This window comes from Accipiter gentilis, chromosome 24 (assembly GCF_929443795.1).
Source record: "Accipiter gentilis chromosome 24, bAccGen1.1, whole genome shotgun sequence".
Lineage (NCBI taxonomy): Eukaryota > Metazoa > Chordata > Aves > Accipitriformes > Accipitridae > Astur > Astur gentilis.
In genome coordinates, this window is record NC_064903.1 from 162,001 (window position 1) to 185,215 (window position 23,215).

Genomic DNA, 23,215 nt, shown 5'->3' on the forward strand with positions numbered 1-23,215 from the left:
GGAGATGCAGGAAAAAACTGGGATGGGCAGCATGACAGAGAGGGAGGACAGAACAGGGTCACGGAGCCAGAGCAAAAGAGATGGAGAAAGAAAAAATAGCAGCAGGTTATTGGGCAGAGGAAAGTTTAAGGGGGAGGAATGAAGAAAGATGGACAGGGAGCCAGACAGACAGAGACGGGGAAAGAAAAAAAAATAGCGATGGGCTACAGGGCAAAGAGGGAAGATCTAAAAAAGAGGGACAAGGAGCAAGACAGAATGAGATGGAGAAAGGAAAAAATAGCAATAGGTGACAGGACAGAGAGGGAGAAATTTGAAATGAGGGGCAGGGAGCAGGATAAAGAGAGACAGAGCAAAAAAATAGACTTGCAATGTGCAAAACAAAGCACTTCTGTTTCCTTTGCAGTACACCCAGCATGGCGGAGGACCGGGTCCTGCTGCTCCATTGTACCTTGGACCCCTCTGCACAGTGCCCTGGGTGCACGCTCCCATCTGAAAGCAGCAGGGCTGAGCACCTAGCAGGGTTTGCTGCAAGCAACCTGATTTTACCACACCCTTAGCTCCAGCAGTGGGTCCAGACCCACCAGGAATCCCCATCCTTTGGCTATACCCATCATTGCAGCTCCCATGCCGGGTAGCCCCAGCTCTTCCCTGAGGGGCTGCAGGACAGCCAATGCTGCCACTGTCCCCCTCCCATCTGCCCAAGCCCTTCCTCGGTGGAGCAGGGACACTGCCACCATGCATGGCCCCACTCCACTCCTCTAATGCAGGTGAGATGAGGCAGGATGTGGGGGGGTGACAGCACAGTGTCCCCCAGCTGTACCCACAGGGCTGCTGTCCTCAGGCACACAGCTGCTCGCCATGAGGGACTGCGACAACACACTGCACCCTGCCTTCAGCACAGAGAGGGGGATGTGGTCCCCCAGGAGAGGATGGGTCCCTCCTCCTTCTGGGGTGTCCCCATGGTCATGATGCAGCAGTGTCACCCCAAGTGTCCCCAATAGTCCCCATTGTGGTGGCATCAGTGGTCCCCCTGTTCCTGGTGGTCACTGTGACCCTGGTGCAGGGTGGGGAGGTCACCCTGCCCCCACCACCACCCAGACACCTGGGTTCCTTAGGGCAGCACTGCACCTGCAGTTCCCCACCCCCGGGGGGTGGGGGTGGGAGTGGGAATTTTAGAGTGCTGGGGAGGAATGAGGACCCTGGGAAAGGGGGTGGCTGGGGGGAGGGGGTTGGTGGCCCTAAGGGGGAAAGGTCCCCTTGCCCCCCCCTTCCCAGACACCTCGGTCCTGTAGGACAACTGTGAGTGCTGCTCCCCATCCCAGGGGTTTTAGGGTCCTGGGAGGGGTCCCAGGGGGTATTTGGGGTGCTGGGTGGGCAGAAACTGGGGTCCTGGGGTGGTCCCCAGTGAGGGGTTTGGAGTCCTGGGGGGGGGGATCCCAAGGGGGATTTTGGGTCCTGGGAGGTGCTTGAGGTCCCTGGCTGCACCCATGGGAGGCTTTTGGAGTACTTGTGGAGGGCGAGGTTCCCTATATTGCCTTGGGAAGGGGCATGGGGTCCCTGGGGGCTCCCTATAAGGATGTGGGGCACCTAGGGGGGTTCCCCAAACCCAGGAAAGGCCACAACAGCCTCACCCAGCCCCTAAATCTAGGGGTGATGGGGGGACCTGGTGGGTGCATGTGTGTGGGGGTTCCCCAGGACACCTGGGTTCCCCCAGATACCTGGCTGCCTCCTACATGGCCTCCCTGGTGCCGGTCGTCTTGAGTCATGCAGGAAGAATCATTCTGGCAAATCCTGAGTTGCCTGGGATTGAGGTTACAGAAGATCCAGCTCTGACTCCAGCAGACTTTGGGGGTGGCATTACCCCTTTTACATGCCCCAGGGGTTTTCCAGTACAGCTTCGGCCTCCTGCCCATCTGCTGGCCCATCCAGGCGCCTGGGCTGTGTGCAGCAGGGACGGCTGGTGCTCTCCGTGTCATCCCACTGACATCTTCTCCCTCCCTTGCCTGTACACTTGCTCTCCCCATGCAGGCAGCCTCCGAGCAGTTAACATTCCTGAGTCGAGTGCCGCCCTATCGAGAGCACGCCTGGCCTTGCTGTCCCGGCGATCAGCACCCAGGCCAGGCCAGCAGCACTACGCACACAGGGGCTGGCTGAAAGCTCTTGGTGGCGAGGGGCCCGCAGGAGCTTGCCCATCAGCCGCCCAGCCTCCCCAGCCTCTCGCCTACAGTTCTCCTTTCCTTTCCCCACAGGCATCGCTGCCCTCCTGCAAGCTCCAGATCGACGGCGACGGCCCTCCCTCTTCAGGAGAGCACTCAGGGCTCTGCGCAGGGCATTCCGCTCTGCCTGTGTGGCGGGACAGCAAGAGCAGTAGTGCCCTACTGGCAGCGCCAGGTGGGTCCCCGGAGAAGGCAGCTGGCCCTGAGCCTGCATAGCGTCCAGAGGAAATGGCACGGGGAGGCTCACGAGGGTTGGGGGCATGGACAGCACCCCAGGCACTCAGCCGCCCTGAGGACACGCCAGCCACCACTCAGTCATGGACACTTTCTGCGCCCAATAAAAGCTCACAATTTTCCCCCGGTGCTCATCTGTGCCTGCTCCATCTCGGGAAAGATGGATGCAGGCAAGGCCTGTGCCCACAGACAGAGCTGGAGAGACCCTGTGATCCCTCTTCTCCAGGCCGAGCAGAGCCCATGCCATCGGCCTCTGCCCATGCCTCCAACACTCCCGCTCCTGCCCAGCTGGGGCCCCCACTGCCCTCACTCCACAGTGCCTGTGTCTGTCTGGACCTGGGCAGCCCCAGCCCACAGCCGGTGCCCAGGCATGGCCTCCCCTGGGCCCAGCGGCACATGGAAACCCCTTCCTGCAGTGCCCCCCCTGTGCCTCTCCTGGCACAAGCCTGGGCTTTGGTACTGTCCTTGCTGCCCAGGCTCACTGCCCACGCAACCCCTGCCCACTTTGGCCTCCACGGCTACTGCTGCTCTCCAGCCACCCAGCCCCAGCCCTGGCACCACCTGGGGCATTAGTCCGTTCCCAGACCAGTGCTTGGCACCTGCCTTTGCCAGACTCCCTGGCAACCCATTCCTCTGCTCCAGCCAAGTCCCTCCCAAGAGAGCTGCCCAGCCTCCAGCACCGCCACTGCCACCCCCAGTGTTGCACTCTCCCCCATCCTGGCTGTCAGTGTGATCCCTCGCACACTCCACCTCCGCAGGGAAGGCACTGAGGAAGAGCACCCTGTGAGGGACCTCCACAGCAAGCAGCCACCAGCCCAGCCGACCGGCCAATGCACCCCCCACCCCTGGCGCTGGCCACTGAGCCTCCCCTCTCTGCTCAGTCCCCTGGTCAGGGACATTCCTGGAGGGCCTCAAGCCTGTCTGGCACCACTGTCCCTGGGGAGAGCCCAGATGGCTCTTCCCAGTCCCCTGCTCCTCCAGCATGTTTCTGGAAATGATGTCCAGGAGCACGTGTGCCAACGCTTTCTTGGGGACGGAGCAGCCTGGAGGCTCTCCCCACTGCTCCTCCTTGCCCTTCTGGGAGATGGCTCTGGCAGCTGCTCAGCTCCCTCATCAGCAGGCCCTTCTGGAGAGCAGAGCATGCCTTCTCACTGGTACGGCACAGCTCCCTCCAGCCCTGGGATGCTTCCCAGCCAGTCACACAGCCATTTGGGAAACGGTTTAATTAATAGACTGAAAAGACCACTGCCAGCCCGAGGCGGAGTTCACCCGCTGCTCTGCTTGGCCGCCAGTCTCTTGTCTCTCTCTTCAGCAATGGTCAGGCGGATGCCCTTTCCACGGGGCAGGGAGATCCACGGCTTGTTACCCTGCAGCAAAGGAGAAGCAGCTACCTCACATCAGGAAATCTGGACAGGGGCAGAGCTCTCCCTCATGGGGGGAAAAGCAGCAGAAGCCAGCCCCTACCCAGCACTGGGCCATGTACACAGGGTTGTGGCAGCACTGGCCCAGCAGAAGCCCCTTAGGAAGGCACCAAAGGTGTACCAGCCCTACAGCTGCCTCTTTTGGTCACGTCCATGAAGAATGCACTTCAGCCAAAACACCACCCCTTTCAAACTTGGACAAAAGAGCCCATTGGGGATGGTGAGACAACAGAGGCATTGGGCGGGGAGGGCACTCTCAGTCAGAGCAGCTGCCCAGGGCACATCAAGACCTGAGCACAGCTCAGCTCCCAACTCTCAGGTTTAGAAAACCACAGGGCTACTTCTCGAAAATGTCCCCATTGCTAAATTTACGGTTGCTTCCCCTTCCCCGAGCGGTCAGCTCGTAGCAGACAGAACCACAGGGAGCAGAGCCAGAACTGATGCTGGCACTGGAGCTTCAACGTGTGAGAAGGCAGCTGCCTACAGAAGATGCCAACACCTCTTTGCTTCAGCCAGCAGCGCCCAACAACATGGGGGAACCCACCCGCCTCGTGTCCGCGCAGGCTTACTTTGCCAATAACAAAGATGTTGGAGAGCCTGGTGGCAAAGCTATTGCCATTGGCATCCTTCACGTGAACCACGTCAAACGAGCCAGGGTGTCTCTCCCGGTTAGTGATCACCCCAATACGACCCAAGTTGGCACCGCCGGTCACCATGCACAGGTTACCTGGGGTGAAGGAAGACAGGTGTGACAAGAGCTGGCACCAGGTGCCGTGGTGAAGCCCGCCCTTCTGCTTGGGCTCTTTGAGGTGCACTGCCGAAGGGAAGGGACAGAGACGCACCGGCCCACAGACCAGCCACTGGACCACCTGGTGACACCTACATCCCACAGGAATCCTGGCACACTTTGAGGAGCTCTGGCCACAAGGCCCATACCAAACATTGCCCACCACCTTCTCAGTTGTGTCAGCACCAAGGAGGCATTCCTGTACCACTTGTCCTGGCACTGCTCATGGCTCTGAAACTGAAATCTTCTCCTGCAGTAGACAGCCAGTATCTCCCTACAGCTCTGTGAGAGCCAGGCTCAAACAGCCAGTCCATCAGCTCGCTGCTTCTACCTGGTGCCTGCTTGCTCTTCAATTTGCTCCAAGACTCTACGCCAAACACCTCCCAATGCCAGCACATGGGAGGAATCCCTGCTCCGGCTCCAGGTGGAGATGCCCCAGGGAAACAACCCCTTTCCCAAGGCTACCACTACTGCCTCTCTACTTTAGAACAAAGATGTCTAACATTTGTATTTAATTTCCACACTGCTCTCCACAGTGCGGAAGAGTACAGGGTAGAATACATCTTTACATGGGACGCAAGACCTACCTGTGTCAAACTTGATGAAATCTGTGATCTTGCCTGTCTCCAGGTCAATTTGGACCGTATCATTCACTTTGATGAGGGGGTCTGGATAGCGGATGGTACGAGCATCGTGGGTGACCAGATGAGGGATTCCTTTGGTGCCCACAAAGATCTTCCTCACCTTGCACAGCTTGTACTGCAAACAAAACCCAACACTGCTTAGCTGAGGCAGTGAGTGGCACCATGGACCACGGGACTCTTGGTCCCCAGGGAGCCCTCAGACCCCAAGCAACACCCAGACACTCCAGGACTTGCTACAGGAGCCTGGGCAGTGACTTGCCCAGCTCACTGCCCCAGCAATGCCTCTCACAGGGCTGCCACACAGCTGTGCTACAGCCCCACCAGAAAACACCTGTGCTTCAGGAACAGCTGGCCACCCTGAGCTTCGGCCTTGCCACAAACACTGGCTGCATTCTCCTAGGAAAGTCTGCGCCAGGGCAGTTTTCTCATTTTGCCCTGAAGCCCGTGGTCACACAGTGGAGGCACAGGCTGCCTTTCTTCAGGACCCAAGATTGATCTGTATCCCTCCTGCCTTTCACTCCTGACTCCTTCACAGCCACTCTGGGACTCACAGGTCAATACAGAGTGGTAGCCAGAGGTAAAAGCCTAACATGGGGAAGCAGAGAGGCCCCAAACGCACACCACAGCTCCTGTGGCACAGCCATCTCTCCCCTCAGCATCACTGCGTGCCTGCAAGGCCTGCCCTTAGGAAGAACATGCAAAGTAGCCCACAGACCTGCAGCTCAGGCATGCCATCATGCTTGGGTTAAAAAAACACGTGCAGGAGTCACTCCCTGACACCTAGGGCCAGAGGGCAGTTTTGTAAACACTTCCATAACAGACCTGGGAAGGAGTTCAAAGCTTTTGCACCACAAGCAGTACCATGTTTCTGATCACTGTTAGCTTGTGGAGCCCTACGCTAAGGCTCACCACACCACAGCAAAGCCATCCCCACCCCAAAGCTCCCTGTGAAGGTAACCCAGCCCATGCCAACAGTGGTCATTTCAAGCACCAGACAATGCACCTACAGTCATCTAGGAGCTGCTCTCATGTCACAAGACTTCCCCCCGCTAAAGGCTTCGCACCCCAACACTGAAGGCCCTGATGTTCTCAAGGGTGGCAGGGACTCAGCTCTTGGGGAAGAGAGACAGCAGCTCCTGTTCAGGAGGTGTCAAAGAGGAAACACCACCCCAACCAAACCCAACTGGTCCCACGCTTAATCCAAGTTGAAGCCCTCACCTTGGCCTCTTCAGCTGTGATGCGGTGAACAGCAAACCGGCCCTTGGTATCATACACCAAGCGGAAATGCTCACCTGTCTTCTCGATGCTGATGACATCTGATTTCAGAGAGGGGAAATGAAACAGCAGCTGTTATCAGCTACATTACCCAACACTGTAACTCAGCACAAAGCTCAGGTTTAAAAAGAACTAGTGACTGCAGAACGCTTCAGGCATGAATGATGGGGTGGGTATCTCCTCTTGACCACAGACTCACATATTTTACTGCAATACAGTGCAAACTAGCAAAAACTGCAAAAGGCTCAAGTCTGAACAGCAATTTACGCATATGCAAGCAGGCAGTTATAGGCTACAGATATCTGGCTTTGGTTCATTGCAGTGCACAACTCCAAACTAAATAACAACTGCTTATACTTATCTTTTCTTCAACCCCACCAGGAAAGCATCTATCATGCCAGTCTCACAAAACATTCCCCCATCAGTGCAGCAGAGCTGCCCGAGGTACCTGTCCCAGCCCTCTGTGCTCACCCATGAAGCCTGCAGGGTAGGTGATGTCTGTGCGGACTTTGCCATCTATCTTGATGAACCTCTGCATGCAGATCTTCTTGACCTCATCTCCTGTCAGGGCATACTTCAGCCTGTTCCGCAGGAAGATGATGAGCGGAAGGCATTCCCTCAGTTTGTGAGGGCCTGTCGATGGACGGGGTGCCTGCAAACAGAAGCTTTCTGCTGGGTGCTCAAGCACAACATCAGCTTTGACTGTCCCCAGAGGAAGAATGCTACCACCCCAGCAGCTCTCACAGCAGCACCCAAGGACAGTTCTGTGGAGCCTAACTGCTAAGCAGGCAGTGATAGGCTGCAGATATCTTTTCTTCCTATTCACAGCACTCTTCCCCCAACCCTTGCCAGCCTCACAGAACACTGCCCCCAACACCATGCAACAATCTACTGACCCACCCCAGTGAAGGAAAAACACAATGAGCAGGTTCAAAGAGAGCAGCCAACTACCCGACTGGCAAATGGGGGAAATAGAAAAGCTGCTTGCAAAGACCCTAACAGCAACCACCCCTTCTCCCCGGCACTGCCCAACTGCTCCAGCTCACCACCAGTGCCCGAACAGTGCGCCTGAGCACCCCCTTGGTGAGACTGCGAAGCCGTGTGGGCCCGTAGAGAGTGGGGACGGCCGCTGTCGCAGGCGGCCTGGGCCCGGCCCCATCCCCATCCCCAACCCCGTCGCGCACTCACGAAGACGCCCGTCAGTTTGTCCAGCATCCAGTGCTTGGGCGCAGCCACGCGCTTCAGGTGCTTCTTGGGGCCACGGGCCTACGGGACGGGATGGGACAGGACGCGTTACGGGCCGCCGCCAGGCTCAGCCGCCCCAGCCGTCCCTCCCCGGCCCCCCCGGGCTCCCGCCCCACCCCGACCCTGGCGGCGGGCTCCCTCCCACGCCCCGCGACGAGGCGGGGGGGGCGGCAGCCCGCAGCGAGCAGTGGATGGCAGCGGATGACGGCGGGCACAAGCCGCACCGCGCTCTCACCATGGCTGCGCTCCGCCGGGAAAGGACTGCCGCTTCCGGTCCGGGGTTGATACCCATGGGCGCGGCGGCCGCGCGGCGGAGCGCCCCCTGCCGGCCCGGAGGTCCAGCACCGCCCGGTGCTAGGGCAGCCGGGGTGCGTGTTCCGCCCCCCGCGGGACAGGCTCGGCCCTCCCCGCGGTGACCTGCTGACGTGCTGCCCACGGGAGGTGAGGGAGGAGGGGTCTGGGCAGCCCCCACCAGCGAGATGGGGTGCCCCGTGTCCTCCCCGCTGCAAGCGGCCTTGACGGGGGCACCCCACTCCCGGCAGGGGGCGGCTGTGTCCGTGCCGGGGGGGCACGGGGGGAAGCCGTCGGAGGGTGACCGGATCCCTCCCGGCTCTTGCCGATGCCGTGGGACGGCCCCCCCACGTTGTGCCCCTGCGGCTCGGGAGAGGGTGTGCGGGTTTCGGTGGTGGCACAGCCCCCCTCTCCCCCCCCCCCCTCCGGGGCGGGGCGGGGGACTCGGAGACTCCGGGTATCCCGGCTGCCCGGGGAGCCGAGCCGGGAGGAACACGCGTGCCGGGCCACCGCCCACCCCTCGCCCACGGCCCCTGCCGGGGTGGAGCTGGGACCCCACGCAGTCCTCCGGGCCTGAGTGTCCGTTCCCGAAAGCAGCTCGGGGGCCAGCGGTCCCCAGCTGGGACCCCCGGGATACCCCCAGGCCCCCGCGCCCCGCCAGGCAGCCGAGAGGAGCGGCCCTGCACCGGGCAGCCCCCGGCAGGTCCCGGCAGCGTCGCTCCCGCAGCGGGGCGCGGGCGGGACAGAGGTCCCGTCCTCGGGGGTGACACGATGGGGACACCGCGCAGGTGGCACCCCTGGCGCCACCGTAAAGCGGGGAGGAGGCTCGGGAGCTGCGGGGGGCAGACCGTCCTCCCACCCCGGCCGCTTCTTACAGGGTCCCCCGCGGAGACGGACCTCCTTGTCGTCCCCCCACAGCCCCAGCGCTGAGCTGGACAGGGGAAGGGGCACAGCCGGGGGGATAAGGGTCCTTCCAGATTTTATTAGACAGCACCTTGAGACCTCCGCCTGCCTGGCCCACCGAAGCGGCTCCGCGTTGGGGGCGGGCAGCGCGGCCCCACCCCTCCTCCAGCCCCGAGGGCGGCCCCTTCCCACCCTCGGCCGCGCTCCCAGCGCTCCCTGCGCCCCCACCCTGCCCGCAGCGCCGGCCCTCGCCCCCCGTGGGGCAAGCGGGGGCGCTCTCCGCGCTCAGCGGCACCGGACGGCGGGTCCCCGGTGGGGTGACACGGGAGGCCCCGGCCCTAGCCACCCTTAGTCTCAGCAGCCGGCTGGCAGGTCCGCGGGGAAGTCGAACTCGTGGTGGCCGAGCCAGAGCTCCGGCAGCTCGTCCGCCCTGTCGAGGCCAAGCTCCAGCACCAACGCCCTGAGCACCTCCTCGTCCACCGGGTCCGAGTCGATGATGCCGGGGCCGGCGGCCGGGGGGGAGAGATTGCCCGCGCCCCGCGTCCCCAAGCCGCAGCCGGGCGGCGAGCGGGGCTCCTGGGAGTGCCGGACTCCCCCCGCGGCGCGGTGCTGGCTGTTGAGCTTCTGGAGGTGCATGCTGGCCAGGAGGTGGGGAGCCGTCTGCAGGACCAAAGGGGCGACGGGGGGCGGCGGAGCGCCCCCCGCGGCGGTCGGCAGCTCCCCGGCCCCGGTGCCGGAACGGTAGCGCGGGGTCGCCGCCACCTCGTGGTCCTTCGTGGCCCGGGAGGGGCACCGTAGAGAGCTCATCTCCTCTTGCGCCTGCGGGGACACGGCAGCGCTCAGCGAGGCGTGGGTTGCCCGCCCCGAGCAGATGGGGTCCGGCGGGGTACACAGCCGAGGGCGGCGGGGAGCGGCGCCCGGCTCCCCCCGCGCTTACCTGGGCGGCCCTGGTCCCCACTCGGCTCCGCTCCCTGCACGGCCCGGGCAGCCGCCGCCGCTGCCGGATTTATAGCGGCCCCGGTGCGGCCGGGCCGCGGGGAAAGTCGAAGCGGAGCGGGGCCGGCGGGCGGACGGGGCTGGGAGGGACGGGGCAGGACGGCCCCCGGGGGCGGCGCCGGCATCTCCGGCCCCCGGCCGGCCCCCGTGCCCCCCACGTCCCAGGCTGGGCCCCTCCGTGTCCTCCCCGTTCGGGCTGGGACCCACCATGTCACCCCATCCAGGCTGGTGCCTCCCACACTTCCCCACCCAGCCTGGACACCCCCAACCGCCCCATGTTCTTTCACCTGCCTCACAACCTCTTGGGTGGGAACCCCCATGCCTCCCCCCATCCAGGCTGGGACACCCTTGTAACACCTATCCAGTGTGGGGGGCAAGAAGGGAGCTCGCTTGGTGCCAGGGCTGGCGAGGTTGATGTGGGCTGGTGCCCTCAGCTGGCTGGAGGGGGATTTGGGTGTGAGGGGGTCAGCTGAGGGGGGCACTGGGGGTACCCCCCGAGCCTTTGTCCCTCCTTTTGCACTTTTCTTGCTTTGCACCAAGCTAAGCTCCATTTGTCTCTCCGCGTTTAGAGCTGTGGACAGAGACGGCGGAGGAGGTGCTTTACCCTGTGCTTCAGTTTCCCCAGCTGTCTGTGGGTAGGCAACCTGCCTGGTTTAGGGTGCCATATCCCTACAGTCCCATGACCGGGTGCAGCTCTCCCTGCACCTCACCTAAACCCCATTTAGTGCCACAGTGTTTGATACTTGGGGGGGTTCCTATTGTTTGTTTTCCCAGTGGTGTTCCTGAAGCAGGTCGCATGGCTTGCAGGGCTGTGTCTGGTGCGGGGTCAGAGCACATGGGGCCCCAGTGTGGGTCGGAGGGGGCAGCCGGCCAGCTTCTCTGCTCTCTCATATCTCACTCTTCTGGCTGAATGATCCCCAGGGCTGACATCCCCCCTGGGCACTGACAGCCTTTGCTGTGCCAGTGGCAGTGCCAGCCTTCTGCCAGCAGTCACCACACAACACCGGTCTCCCCCCACCCCGCTGCAGCAGGGTGGGGTGCGGGAAAGCAGGGAGGGGGTCAGGAGTCACTCCGGGGGACATGAAAGCCACGTCCAGCTGAACTCCCTCCACAGTGGATTTCCTGTTGTTTGGATCGGCAGTGAAAAACAAGAGATCACAACAAAGCCAGGGCAGGCTGGGAGCCCCTTCGTCTTGCTATTTATTCCAGCATAATCTAATTAAAGCAACAGGAAATATGCTTTCCCACAGCAACTGGACATCTTTAAAAAGAAACAGCACAAATAAAAGCTCCGTGGGCCAGGTGAAGGAGGAGACAAGGGCAGCAGAGGCCAGGCTCCACAGCCCGAGGCACCAGGATGGATCTGCCCCAGATACCTGTGTACCTGTCCCCTTGCTGAGATGCTGAGTGGCAGTTCTTATAGGATGCTGGGGCATCTGGAGGTTCATCTGAGATCTCTCAGGTCAGGAGTAGCCACCCTGCCTTGCATCTCCCTCGACACTCTGGAGAGCATCCCCAGGGTCTGGCCCCTCAGCACAGGATTTCAGAAGCCCACCCATCGCTCTGGGGGGAGAGGTATCTGTGCTGCCTTACGTTATGGGGCTGGAAGGGATGATCACAAATGCAACTGCAGATCTTTGCTTTCCAGTGCTGGCGGGACCTCTGCTGAATACGTGAAGTGCTGTGGAAAAGAGCACTGGCAAGGCAGGGTGGGCGCAGGAAGAAAGGCAAGGGCTGGAGGAGTATTTCAAATACTTTATTTTAAAAAAATTCCCAGTTAAAAAAACAACAGCTGTGCCTTTCTGTAGGTAAGAGGCACAGGCTGTGGCCCAGGCCCCGGCTGGCCCTCAGTACCACTCCCCGGGTGAGCAGCTCAGAGGCTGTGCTCCTGCCAACTGGGGAGGGTTCACAGGTCTGAGGAGCCCCTCTCTTAAAAAACATTTAAAACCAGTTGTGAGAATAAACTCTGTGGTGTTAAAACAGGAAAGAGAAAGGAGCAAGGGAGGCTCTGCCAGCACTGGAAGGCTGTGGCTGGAGGGCCCATGCTCCTGCCTGGGGACAGCCACAGTGCTCATCGTGCGCAGCAGCAGCTTTTCTTCTTTAAAGAGAAAAAAAATCAACCAACCAACAGTAATTTCTTCCAAATTTCCCCCACAGCCACAAATTTCACCAGCTGCTCAAATAAACACACCGTCTTCCCCACGGGAAACGCTTGCGGAAACTTGAGCCTTCCTTCTCCGCTAAACAACATGCTTCAGATTCCCTGCAAATAAAAGGAGGCAGAAAGGGTATTTCCACTGATATTTCAGCCTGATGGAGTGGCCTGGCCAGGGGCAGGGGTGCCACCCCTACACCTGACAGACTGGGCAGTGATACAGGAAACCCAGGCTCAGCGCAGACCCCAGTCCCTGCTGGCCCCTCACTCCCTTCACAGAGGCTGCTGCCCTCCTCTGAGCCAGACTTTGGGAACTACCAAAGATCCTGCCACTGCTTCTGCTATGAGTTTCTCCTGCAGGCTGATCACTGGTTCAGGATTCATGGGCCAGCACCAGAGGGGCACATGCTCACTCCCTGCTGCCTTGTCCTTCCTCCAGGCTGGATGCATTGCCAAGAGTGCACAGCATAGATCCCTCCCTTCCAGCTCTGAAGCAATGCTGTTCCTCCTTCCCTCCTGGACAGGTCAGGGAGGATATCCCCTCCCTAGGATTGGCCTGTGCTTGGGAATGGACACTCCAGGGCATCCATGGCCATTGCATCTCCCACCCACCTCCTCCTACTCTGCTTCTAACACCAATACATCACAACATGCACAGAGAGTGAAAAGGACTTACAAGCCCTGTCTTGCTGCCCCCAGCTTCTCCTGGGGACAGGGACAAGACAGATGGACAAGGGCATTGAACAAGGCTGGCAGTAGCTGGCAGGGCTGACCCAACCACCTGCCCTGGACTCCAACAGCTTTCAGTCTCCTGTCTGGCTAAAGGACTGTCCCAGCTCCTGAGGACATGCATGGAGATCAGGTGGGGAACCACCTTCCTTTGCCCTCAGGTAAGGCCCAGCCCTGCAGGCAGCTCTGAGAAGAGCAGAGCGGCTCTGGCTCAGTACCAAGGGCCAATGGAGGGTGGCCAGTGCTGCAGGAGCTAGTCCCAAGGACACTACACACGCTCCTGCCAAAGGCAGACCAGGGTCTCTCATTAAGCCTAAAATAAGAAGTGTAGCTGGGGCTTTGTGGGACCCTGGGCAAAGCACTTGGCAGCTGACCCTCAATTCTGGAGCAGTTAAGTGTGCTAAAGAGAGCCTGCAGGCTGGGCTGGCAGTCTGTCTTCTCCCTGCTGCTTCCTCACCCAGAATTTCCATTTAGACACGGTGGTTCACATCCCAAGCAGATGATAAAGACTTTTCCTGTGTGCTGGGGCATTGGATGCTCTGCACTCACACTAACTGCTTTGCGTGGTAGCTGGGGCCACAGATGCTGGAGCAGGAGGGGATGGAAAGCCCAGCAGCTGCCAGCACAGCCAAGCAGGCAGCAAAGCAATGCTGGGAGGCAACAGTCAAGAGCAGGAGCGATGGCTCTACTGGTCTCAGTCCATCCAGCACTCAGCCCCACGCCCAGCAGGCCCGTTCCCCCAGGGCTGGCAGTGCCACAACCCCCTGTACAGCCTGGAGTAGGGGCTGCAGTTCTGCCTTGCTCCATCCATCACTGTTTCACTGCTGAGGGGAATAGACCCTCCTTACCCCACTTGCTCCTGCTTCCTCTGGTACTGCCACTATAAGTGCAGTGGAAAACCCACCGCAGGGAAAACCAGTCCAGGGAAGCACTGGGCTCTTGGGCCAGCCTCTCTGTGATGGCTGGGGAGGGAGGAACGGGGTTTCTCCGCTCTCCCGTCGGCCACAGGCAGAGTTTTCCTCTCAGCGGGTGGAACGACAGAGGAAATCCCACTATCCAGTACCCAAGCTACCTGCCCCATTTCAGCCACACGTGATGCTGGCTGGGAAGCCTTTGGATGCTCACCCACAGGTCTGGATCTACATGGGAGGCAACCTGGCCACCGCAGGGGAAAACGCAGCATGGCCTGGAACTAGTTGAGCCCTGAGCGCAGGGCTGACCAAGCTTGAGGTCTCAGACCCCTTCCCAAACAGATGAGCAGCCTGTCTGGGGCACAGACCATGCTCATGCCAGCTGGTCCCCAAGCACATATCTAGCTCCTTTGAGAGGTACTATCAGGGAAGACAAAAATGTCTGGGATCCACCTTTCTCCCTCCCCTACAAATCCATGGCTACTAAATCCCATTTCCTTCCACAAGCACAGATGCCTTCATAGGCACAAAACACACATTTCCATCAGATCCAGTGCTTGCAGTGGCCATGGCATTGCAGCTCCTTCAGGAATGCGCTCAGTTCCCAGGGGAAGTGGCTGTGAGCTGAGCTGGAAGTGTCACTCGAGGGTGAGGAGATGGCATCCAGGCAAAGCACAGTCTGCAGAGCCCTGCTCACTCTCTCCTCCCTGGTCCCTGTGCTTGGGGGCCCTGGTACTTCTCCTAGGTCTGCTGTTGAAGAAGGGACATTGAGGAGGGCATGAATTTCCAAGCCTTCCTGCTCCTGAGAGTCTGATGAGGTCTGACAGCAGAAGAGGGGGGTTCTAGTTAAGCTGCAATTGCCTTGGGAGCCCATAAGTCAAGTATCTATTGGGAACAGGGTTTGTAACTGCCTCATGCCCCAGATAGCCCTTTGACAGATGAGAATAAAGAGAAAGACTGCTCTTTTGCAGCATGACAAAAAAGAAAACAAAAATCATCATGCATAGGAGAGAAAAGGAGTGGGGGAGCTGTATGTAACAAAGCACAAGCAGTTGTGGTCAGTTGGTGGACCAAACGTTCCCAAAGAAGTGTTTCAAAAGACCCGCGCTGAAGTTGCCCATCTCCAAGGATGGGCACAGACCAGTCCTGCAGGTTTCCACCTCCTCCCTGGCAGCGGTCCCTCACACAGGCTTGGGGACAACTGCCTGAATGTGATCCAAGTGAGGTGGTAGTGTGCCATGTTACAAGCCCACTTCAGCAAGTGTAGAGTCTTGCCTTTTATTCATCTCTCTGTAAGACACTAGAAGACATGGCTGTTTTCTGAGCACTCCTGTTGTCTTGGGAGCAAAGGATGGGAACTTTGCTCCAGGGCAAAGCACTGTCTCAGAGAAAAGACTTGTGCCAGGGCTATTTTTGTGTTGCAGGGTTCACTCTCTAACTGACAAGCTCCAACCAAACTTGCAGGCAGGATGAGGACCTGAGCTCACAGCATAAAAATACAGAACTTGGACTTCTGATGCAACAAATGGTGATTTAAACCAAAGAGGCAGAAGAAGGTAAAATACTCTATGTCAGTCTTGTAACTCTGGGTGATGAGTGTACACGTGGGAAGCGGTAGTTCACCGAGCTGTGATAATGGGACTGTCAGCAACTGGGAAGGAAGTCTAGGAGTTGAAACTGGGCTGGGGACTGGAGAGGCTGGGGAAAAACTAGGCTGGGGAACTGAAAAGCTAGCCATGGTGCAGGGGAAGGGCTAAATATGTGAGCTCTCCTCTCTTGAATTCAGACACTGTGGTATGAAAGGGAATGAAAACCATGCATCAGAAGCAGCTGGAACGTATCCTCTTTGAAAGCATCTGCTTCTCATTCAGCCCTACATAGCCTCCAGGTTGTCCTACATCCAAACATTAACCCCCAGCTCCAGGCAGTCCACTAAGGGGTTTCTCTCTTATTGACAGGGTAATCCCAGCCATGGTATCCTCCTTGCATCCAGGCTGAGACCTGGGCTCACAGCCCTAGCTTCTTCTGTCTAGCTGTAATTAGCTGCCCTCTTCTGTAGGAAGCCTCTGTGGGCACATATGTCTGAAGTTGATGACATCCACAACCACATCCAGCAAGTGTTTAATCTCATTGAATGAATCATAGCATCACAGAAGGTGCTCCAGCCCTCTGATCATCTTTGTGGCCCTCCTCTGGACTCGCTCCAACAGGTCCATGTCCTTCTTATGTTGGGGGCCACAGAGCTGAATGTAGTACTCCAGAGGGGGTTCTCAGCGGAGTAGAGAGGGAGAATCACCTCCCTTGACCTGCTGGTCATGCTTCTTTTGATGCAGCCCAGAATACAGTTGGCTTTCTGGGCTGCAAACTCACATTGTGGGGTTATGTTGAGCTTCTTGTCAACCAACAACCCCAAATCCTTCTCCTCAGGGCTGCTCTCAATCCACTCATTGCCCAGCCTGTATTTGCGCTTGGGATTGTCCCAACCCATGTGCAAGACCTTGCACTTGGTCTTGTTGAACTTCATGAGGTTCACACGAGCCCACCTCTCAAGCCTGCCAAGGTCCCTCTGAGTGGCAAAACATCAAGTTAACTCAAGAAGAATGGGTTCTTCAGATATGTGACCAGTAAGCAGAAGCCCAGGGAAGACATAGGCCCATTGCTAACAAGGGCAGAGAAACCAATTACTAATAATGTTGACAAGACAGAGGTTCTCAATACCTTCTCTACCTCTGTCTTTACCTGCATAGCTGGACAATGCAAGTGTCCACCCACCAGCAGGGATGGGTGGTCTGTGACCTATTGCAAAAGGTTCCACCCACATAAATCTATGTTAAGAGAAGTGGCTGACATTCTTGCAAGGCCACTGTCTATAATATTTGAAAAGTAATGGAGATCAGGGGATACCCCTAATTACTGGCAGAGGGCAACCGTCACACCCATCTACAAGGAGGGCCCAAAAGAGGACCCAGAAAACTGCAGGCACATTAGTCATACTTCAATCCCTGGGAAAGTCATGGAACGAGTTCTCTTAGAAACTATTACAAACCAAATTAAGCCGGTGACTGGGAAAAGCCAGCATGGATTTACCAAGGACAAATCATGCCAGGCTGAACTGGTCATCTTCTACATCAAAATACCATCTTCTGTCAACGTGGGGAGAGCAATGGATGTTGTTTACTTGGTCTTCACCAAAGTGTTTGACACTGTTTCCCACAGCTTCCTCCTGGACAAACTTGCAAGACACAGATTGGATGGGTGGTCTGCAAAGCAGGTAGGGAGGGAATTGGCTTACAGGCAACACGCAGAAGGTGGTGATCAATGGTTTCTACTCAGGCTGGCAGCCTGTCACAAGTGTGGTCCCCCAGGCATTGATACTGGGCCCCACACTGTTCAACATCTTCATAAATGATCTGGATAATGGGATTGAAAGCAAACTCACCAAGTTTGCTGATGACACCAAACTGGGTGCTGAGGTGGACACATCAGAAGGGAGAGCCATCTTACAGAGACTTGGACAAGCTGGAAGAGTGGGCTAACAAGAACAGCATGAAGTTTAACAATGACACGGGCAAGGTCCTGCACTTGGGACAGAATAACCAAAGATCCCGGTTCAGGCTAGGGTCTGTGTGGCTGGGGAGCAGCCTTGCTGAAAGGAACCTGGGGGTCCTGGGGGAAAGCAAGCTGAACATGATCCAGCAGCGTGCCGCTGCAGCAACGAAGGCAAATTGGATGCTGGGCAGCATCTGCAGGGGCGTTACTAGCAGAGATACAGATGGGATCATCCCGCTCTACTCAGTGCTTGTTAGCTGTATCTGGAGTACTATGTCCAGTTCTGGTCCCCACAAATCAAAAAAGACATGGACAGACTGGAGAGGGTCCAAAGGAGAGCCACGAAGATGATCAAATGGATGGAGAACCTGCCCTATGAGGAAAGGCTGAGGGAGTTGTGTCTCTTCTCCCTGGAGAAGAGAAGGCTCGGTATCCAGTATTCCTGTACTTGAAGGGCAGCTACAGAGAGGACAGAGGCTCTCTCTTCACAAGGAGCCACATGGAGAGGACAAGGGGCAACAGGTATGAGCTGCACCAGGAGAGGATTCACCTCGTTACAAGAAAGGAATTTCTTACAGTTAGAACAATCAGTCACTGGAACAACCTCCCCAGGGACGTGGTAGAGTCCCCATTGCTAGAGTTTTTCAAGATGCGACTGGACAGGGTGCTAGATAATCTCATCTAGGCTCCCTTTCCCACGAAAGGTTGGACCAGATGATCTTTGAGGTCCCTTACAACCTGGGCTGTTCTATGATTCTAATAAGGACGAGGCCCCATGCTCCTCTGCCCAGCCAGAGGAAAGGAAATGGCAACTTTCGCTAACAGGGACCCACAGCTCTGAGCTGATGTACTACTAAGACTGAGAATCCCAAGTGAAGCAGGAAACAAATGACATTGTACACAATGAGCAGTCAAGTGAATGTGGTTCACCTTTCTAGTCAGTGAGAAAGACTCCAATGAGCTTTCCTGAAGTCCTTTCTAAAGAGACCTGTAAGCCTGAAGCAGGACTGCTGGCTTGGACAACTCACCTTTGATAGAGTTAAGAATTTCTTGAATTCTCTGTGGCTCATTGCGGTCTGGTCTGCAGCTCGGTGTGATCTCCAGCACGTAATCAGGACCGTACTCTGTGAAGAACTGCAGGGAAGAGGAGAGGAGAGTCAGAAGAGAGGTCTCTGGCTGGCTGAGGCTGGAGGGAGGGCATCCCACGGGTACCTGTTTGTAAAAAGGCAAAAACATTTTCTCCATCTGAGGGGCACATGTAGCTTAACTACATTAAAGAGGTGCTTCTGTAGTGTCTGTGCCCACCTGAAGTATGCAACCACTACCAATTTAGGGGCTTGGGAAGCAGAGCTCAGTTGTGCAGCCAAAAGCAGTCAAATATCTATCCCAATGCTTTATTTGAGAAAGCTGTTGACACTCATTTTACACATGGTTACCTTCAAACCTGATTTTTTTATGAACAAAATTCAAGTACTGCCTATCAGATATCCTTCCTCTCAGCTCCCTGCCCCACCTTGCAGAGTGCTGTATTGACATGACTGTGAAACACCCAGAAGGAGAAAACTCAGTGTGCTTCAAGGTTAATAATGTGTCTTTCCTGGCTGAGTACTACAACAGCATGCAGCCAAGCCTGAATGAGAATATCTGTAGCATGTGAATCACAAATTATTGCCAACAGTTTTATTTCACAAGCACGGAGCACTGAGAAAAGAAGTAGACACACCAGGATTAAAAGTTCAGCAGTGAAGTTGCTATTGGTCCTGTTGCTAGCCCTGGAGAGATTTACTCCATGGAGAGTCCAGACTTTGTACCAAAGATAGGGAAATTCACAGCATTATAGTCTCCCCAGTGATTAATGATGCACAGGGTTGGGGTTTTCTTTAAGGGTGAGATTGGAGGTGGCAGATCTGGCAACCTAAGACCGACATCTCTGCACTAGCAGGGGCAATGAGGCTTCTCCAAGAAGACCTCAGCATGCCAGTACTGATGAGGAAAATGAAGTGTCTCCTGAATGCTGCAGGTTACAGTTCAGCATTTGAAAGCAAACCTGAAATCATGCTGGGCTTACTAGCCTGTGAATCACAGTGTTAAGGAGCTGCCTGCTCTGTAAGTACATGAGCTATTCACACAGAATGGACAAGGCAGCTGGGTCAGGGCAGGCAACATGCTGCCTCCCCAACTTTTTTGTGGGCCAACACAATATTCCACTGAAAAGGGAGTAAAAGGCAGATTTTGACAGCTGCACCAGCTCATTTGTGCAGTTCTTGGTCACTGCAGACCCAGCCAGCTGATTTAAAAAATGGAAAAATCTTTTCTTTTTTGTGAGTCAGGGTTTTGATCTATGCTTTCAATGCTATGCAGATGAGATCCCATCTGTCCCCCAAACCAACGTGGGGCAGCAGGAAACTGCAGTACATTGTGGCTGCTCTTAGCTCATTAAAACATTACCATGACTGTTCAGATCAGAGATAGACTCAGGGCTAGCCTGAATGGGACCCTTCCCAGCTGTACCGTGCAGCATGGGAGCACATGCTTAACTAACTAGCAGGCTAGCCCTCCTTCCAAGCTTCTCCATGGTCAGCCCAAGGACTGATGTATATTTTTCAAGCAGACTATTTTCACAGTTTTCTTAAGTAAACTCCTTTATAGCTAAATATTTTCCTTTCTTCACCTCTGCCCAGAGATCGCTTTGGAAAGCCCCTGCTGAAATACTGACACAAGAGGAGAACACTGATATTTCTCCTGCTTAGAAAGACTGAAAATAGCTATGGCAGAAGAAGCCAACATGTTTTGGGATGTCCTCACTGACAGCTGGTGTCTCTAGTCTGGTTTGAGTTTGCTCTTGTAGTCTGAACAGGAGACAGCTACTCCCAGAGCACACAGGCTCCACTGGCAAGGCCCACTGACTCCACAAATCAAGTAACCTGGCTCATTTGCAGGAAAAAAGGAAATACACAGAAAATCTTGACTGCAGCATCCGTGGAAGAGCACATGGAAAACGCACACCTCTCAGTAACTGGTCTTGGCTGCACAACCTGATGGTTACACAGGCAGTGGCACAGTGGACTTTGTACCTGGGCCTAGCACATCCAACCTGGGACTCAAGGCACAGTTAATCCTGATGAAGGCATGATTTTGCACCTCCTCATGTTCTTATTTCTGTGGCATCAAGTGAAACAGCGCACCAATACAGTTTCATGCAACTGCTTTTCAAAGTCTACATTAAAGGGCAAAAATACCTCAACTTTTGCACTGATATGGTTTATGGCAGTTGAGAAGCTTTTGGTATTAACTAATATCCTGTAGAGCAGCTCTATGTGCTGAGCCACTCAGTATGGGTTGCAGAGCGCAGTCACACAGAAGAGCTTGGGGCCAGCTGTGTTTTACACCATCCACCAGAAAGCAGGTCAGCAGGGCAAGCCTGGTAAATCTTGAACTGGCTTATCCAAGAGTTCTGATGCAGGTGCTCTGAAGCAAACAGCTGCAGCTGTTCAAAACATTCCTACCCCTCTACCGCAGGTTCCTGTGCAGGTGGCAGAAGAAATACATGTCCAGTCACCCCAGGTCACAGACTGAGACACAAGGGCTGAGACACAAACTGGCAGGGCACAGGGGCAGTGGCAGGAGCCCCTGCCCACTTCTGCCTTGCACTGGCGGCAGGACAGCCAGGCAGGTAAGGACAGGACTACCTCTTGTTTCTGCAGCTAGAGGTGCTTCTTGTCTCTGAGGAGAAGAGAACAAAAGAAATTCTTTCAACCACTCATCAACTGACAAAAACAACAAGCAGCACCTCAGAATCCACTGAGGTTTGACCACTGCAGGGACCCAGAGAGGCAAATCCACCAAAACAAGCCAGTAACTTCCATTTTCTCTTTGAGGTGAGAGGCTTAAACCCTAATTTTTCCAAAGACAGTACAAAAGAACCATTTGTACAAACACTTTGTATCCACTCTCTTGCAGTCTGGAGGGGATTCAAGAGGTGGTTTTCAGTGCTGCAGAAAAGACTCATTCTGTTTCTTCAGCTCTCAGAACAAGGAGGATGTTGCAAGCAAGCAAGCTCATGCTTCAGCAACAACAAAATGCCTGCACTACTCAGTCATCCATTTTTTTGTAGCAGGTGAAAATATATCTTTTTTATCTCTGACAAAAACCTGTCACTTTCAGGGATGAAAAAAAACATGTTGAGAACCAAGACTCACAAGGTAAGCTAAAAATCCTCCCCTTAATCAGCAGCTCACCCAGAAACTCACAACTGCTCCCTTTTAAAACTCAGGCATGCTAAAACTGAGAATCACAAATGTTCGATGCACAATGCTAAAGCCCGGAGCAGGCCAAAAGGAGCTCAAGTTTAAACCAGAGGGAGGCATACCTTGGACTGCTAATGTCTGCCCTCCCATCAGTGGGGTGTCCCAGAGAAAGGAGCAGTGCCAAGTGTAGTAGCATGACTGCCGAGTACTTTGGTGGTCTGAAAGAGGGTGGGAGTAATGGTTCAGGAGATGGGAATGTGGAATGACTGCAGGGAAAGAAGTGTTGGAGGAAGAAAAGAGTAGGCATGGAGGCCAGGAAAAAGGATGAGAAATAGAGAAAGAAAAAGGCAAAGAGGAGAGGAAAAAAAGGCTAGAACAATAAAGTTCTTAAAGGGGAAGGATATTTTCTACTGAATAATGCCAGATTTGACAAGTACTATGCCAACAGCAAAAAAATTAGGCATCTTATAAAAGTCTAAATTCTGTCCCTGACTTTAGTAGAAACAGCTCATTGGTGGACACTGCTGCAGGGGGACCATGACCCACTGCACCATCAGCACTGGATGTTCAAAGAAATTCTGTTGGTCCTTCCAGACATCCTAAGACTATTTAAACACCATTATACTGCTGCTCAGTCAAATGCTTTTTGGATCTCAAGACCACAGCTGTCTTGTTTTCAAGCCCTTCTCTACAAACTCTAGAACAAAAAAGAACAACCAAAAGACCTCCATGTTTCTGAATACCGACTTTCTTTCATAGTAACTTGATTCCAAGACCTGGAGCTGTAGAGAACATTCCCAAACCCCTCAATGCTGGAAGAGAAGCAAAATGCTGAATATAACTGGGTAGAATTTGGCCCGTCATCACTGAAAAAGCATGCCAAACCTGGCTGATGGAGAGAAATACATCCAGAGCTGTACAATCTAGCCACTTCACAGCAAGGTGCTTCAGCAATGATCTGTCCTGGGTCACGCACTCTCACGAGTTTCCTTCAGGGGGCGAGCAGAGCCCTGGGGTTGTACAGCAGGAAAACAGTGCCTGGACTGCCTTCAAGCTGCTCACAGTCAGGAATTCTGCACTGATCTCAAAAAGTTGACTGGTCTGACAGCTCAGTTTCCAGGTTTCATGTTAATCAGAATGGGAATTCCTATTTAAAGCAAAGAAAACACAAAATCAGGAAGTACCAACCTTTGTTACTGTGTACAGGCGCTGATAAGCTATTAAACCATTAGCGGTTCTTTGCCAGAAGCAGCAGAAAAAACCCTGGGAATCTGACAAAAAGACAACAGCCCTGTGTGCGCACAAATACATACGTACACATACACAGAAAGCACATGCTGTTTCCCCTTCAGATTATCTCATAGCTGTGTAAATATTTCATACTCACTAGCCTCCAAACCAGTTCTCCTCCTTCATGGCTTTTCCCCCTGCCAAATCTGCTTCCACCAGTTTACCTTAAACATGCCTACCCATCCCGATAGCCCAACGCAGACAGCCTGGAGCATCTCGTGGGAAGATTATAGAGGGTAAAATACACTGATGAGAAGGACTCTAAAAATATGCAAAACCAGTCAGCTGTAGCTTCTCTGGGAGTTTCTGTTAGCAATCTCTG

General features: G+C 55.4%; 3 protein-coding genes across 19 annotated transcripts in view; all 3 read right to left on the reverse strand.

Annotated features, from left to right (window-relative positions):
* Positions 1 to 3,658: 3,658 nt before the first annotated feature.
* On the reverse strand, positions 3,659 to 8,631 carry RPS4X (ribosomal protein S4 X-linked). The gene is made up of 7 exons (XM_049827848.1): positions 8,058 to 8,631; positions 7,766 to 7,843; positions 7,049 to 7,229; positions 6,521 to 6,618; positions 5,246 to 5,417; positions 4,441 to 4,598; positions 3,659 to 3,817 (listed from the first exon to the last, which is right to left on the reverse strand). Exons 1-7 carry the CDS (start codon positions 8,112 to 8,114, stop codon positions 3,716 to 3,718), a joined length of 846 nt encoding a protein of 281 aa, XP_049683805.1. The 5' UTR covers positions 8,115 to 8,631; the 3' UTR covers positions 3,659 to 3,715.
* Positions 8,632 to 9,249: 618 nt separating this feature from the next.
* Positions 9,250 to 10,070, reverse strand: CITED1 (Cbp/p300 interacting transactivator with Glu/Asp rich carboxy-terminal domain 1). Its single transcript, XM_049827849.1, has 2 exons — positions 9,954 to 10,070; positions 9,250 to 9,835 (listed from the first exon to the last, which is right to left on the reverse strand). Exon 2 carries the CDS (start codon positions 9,821 to 9,823, stop codon positions 9,371 to 9,373), a length of 453 nt encoding a protein of 150 aa, XP_049683806.1. The 5' UTR covers positions 9,824 to 9,835; positions 9,954 to 10,070; the 3' UTR covers positions 9,250 to 9,370.
* Positions 10,071 to 11,752: 1,682 nt separating this feature from the next.
* HDAC8 (histone deacetylase 8) overlaps positions 11,753 to 23,215 on the reverse strand; it is a 46,539-nt gene continuing 35,076 nt past the window's right edge. For 9 of the 17 annotated variants that reach the window (XM_049827232.1, XM_049827225.1, XM_049827228.1 and 6 more), the window contains exons 10-11: positions 18,385 to 18,568; positions 11,753 to 12,275 (exon numbers count right to left, since the gene is read on the reverse strand). In XM_049827232.1, coding sequence (XP_049683189.1) covers positions 12,253 to 12,275; positions 18,385 to 18,568 — 207 coding nt within the window. In that variant the 3' untranslated portion in view covers positions 11,753 to 12,252. Of the gene's footprint in view, positions 12,276 to 18,384; positions 18,569 to 22,488; positions 22,751 to 23,215 lie in introns of those variants that run through there. The other 8 variants (XR_007509365.1, XM_049827229.1, XM_049827235.1 and 5 more) reach the window with 3 other exon arrangements.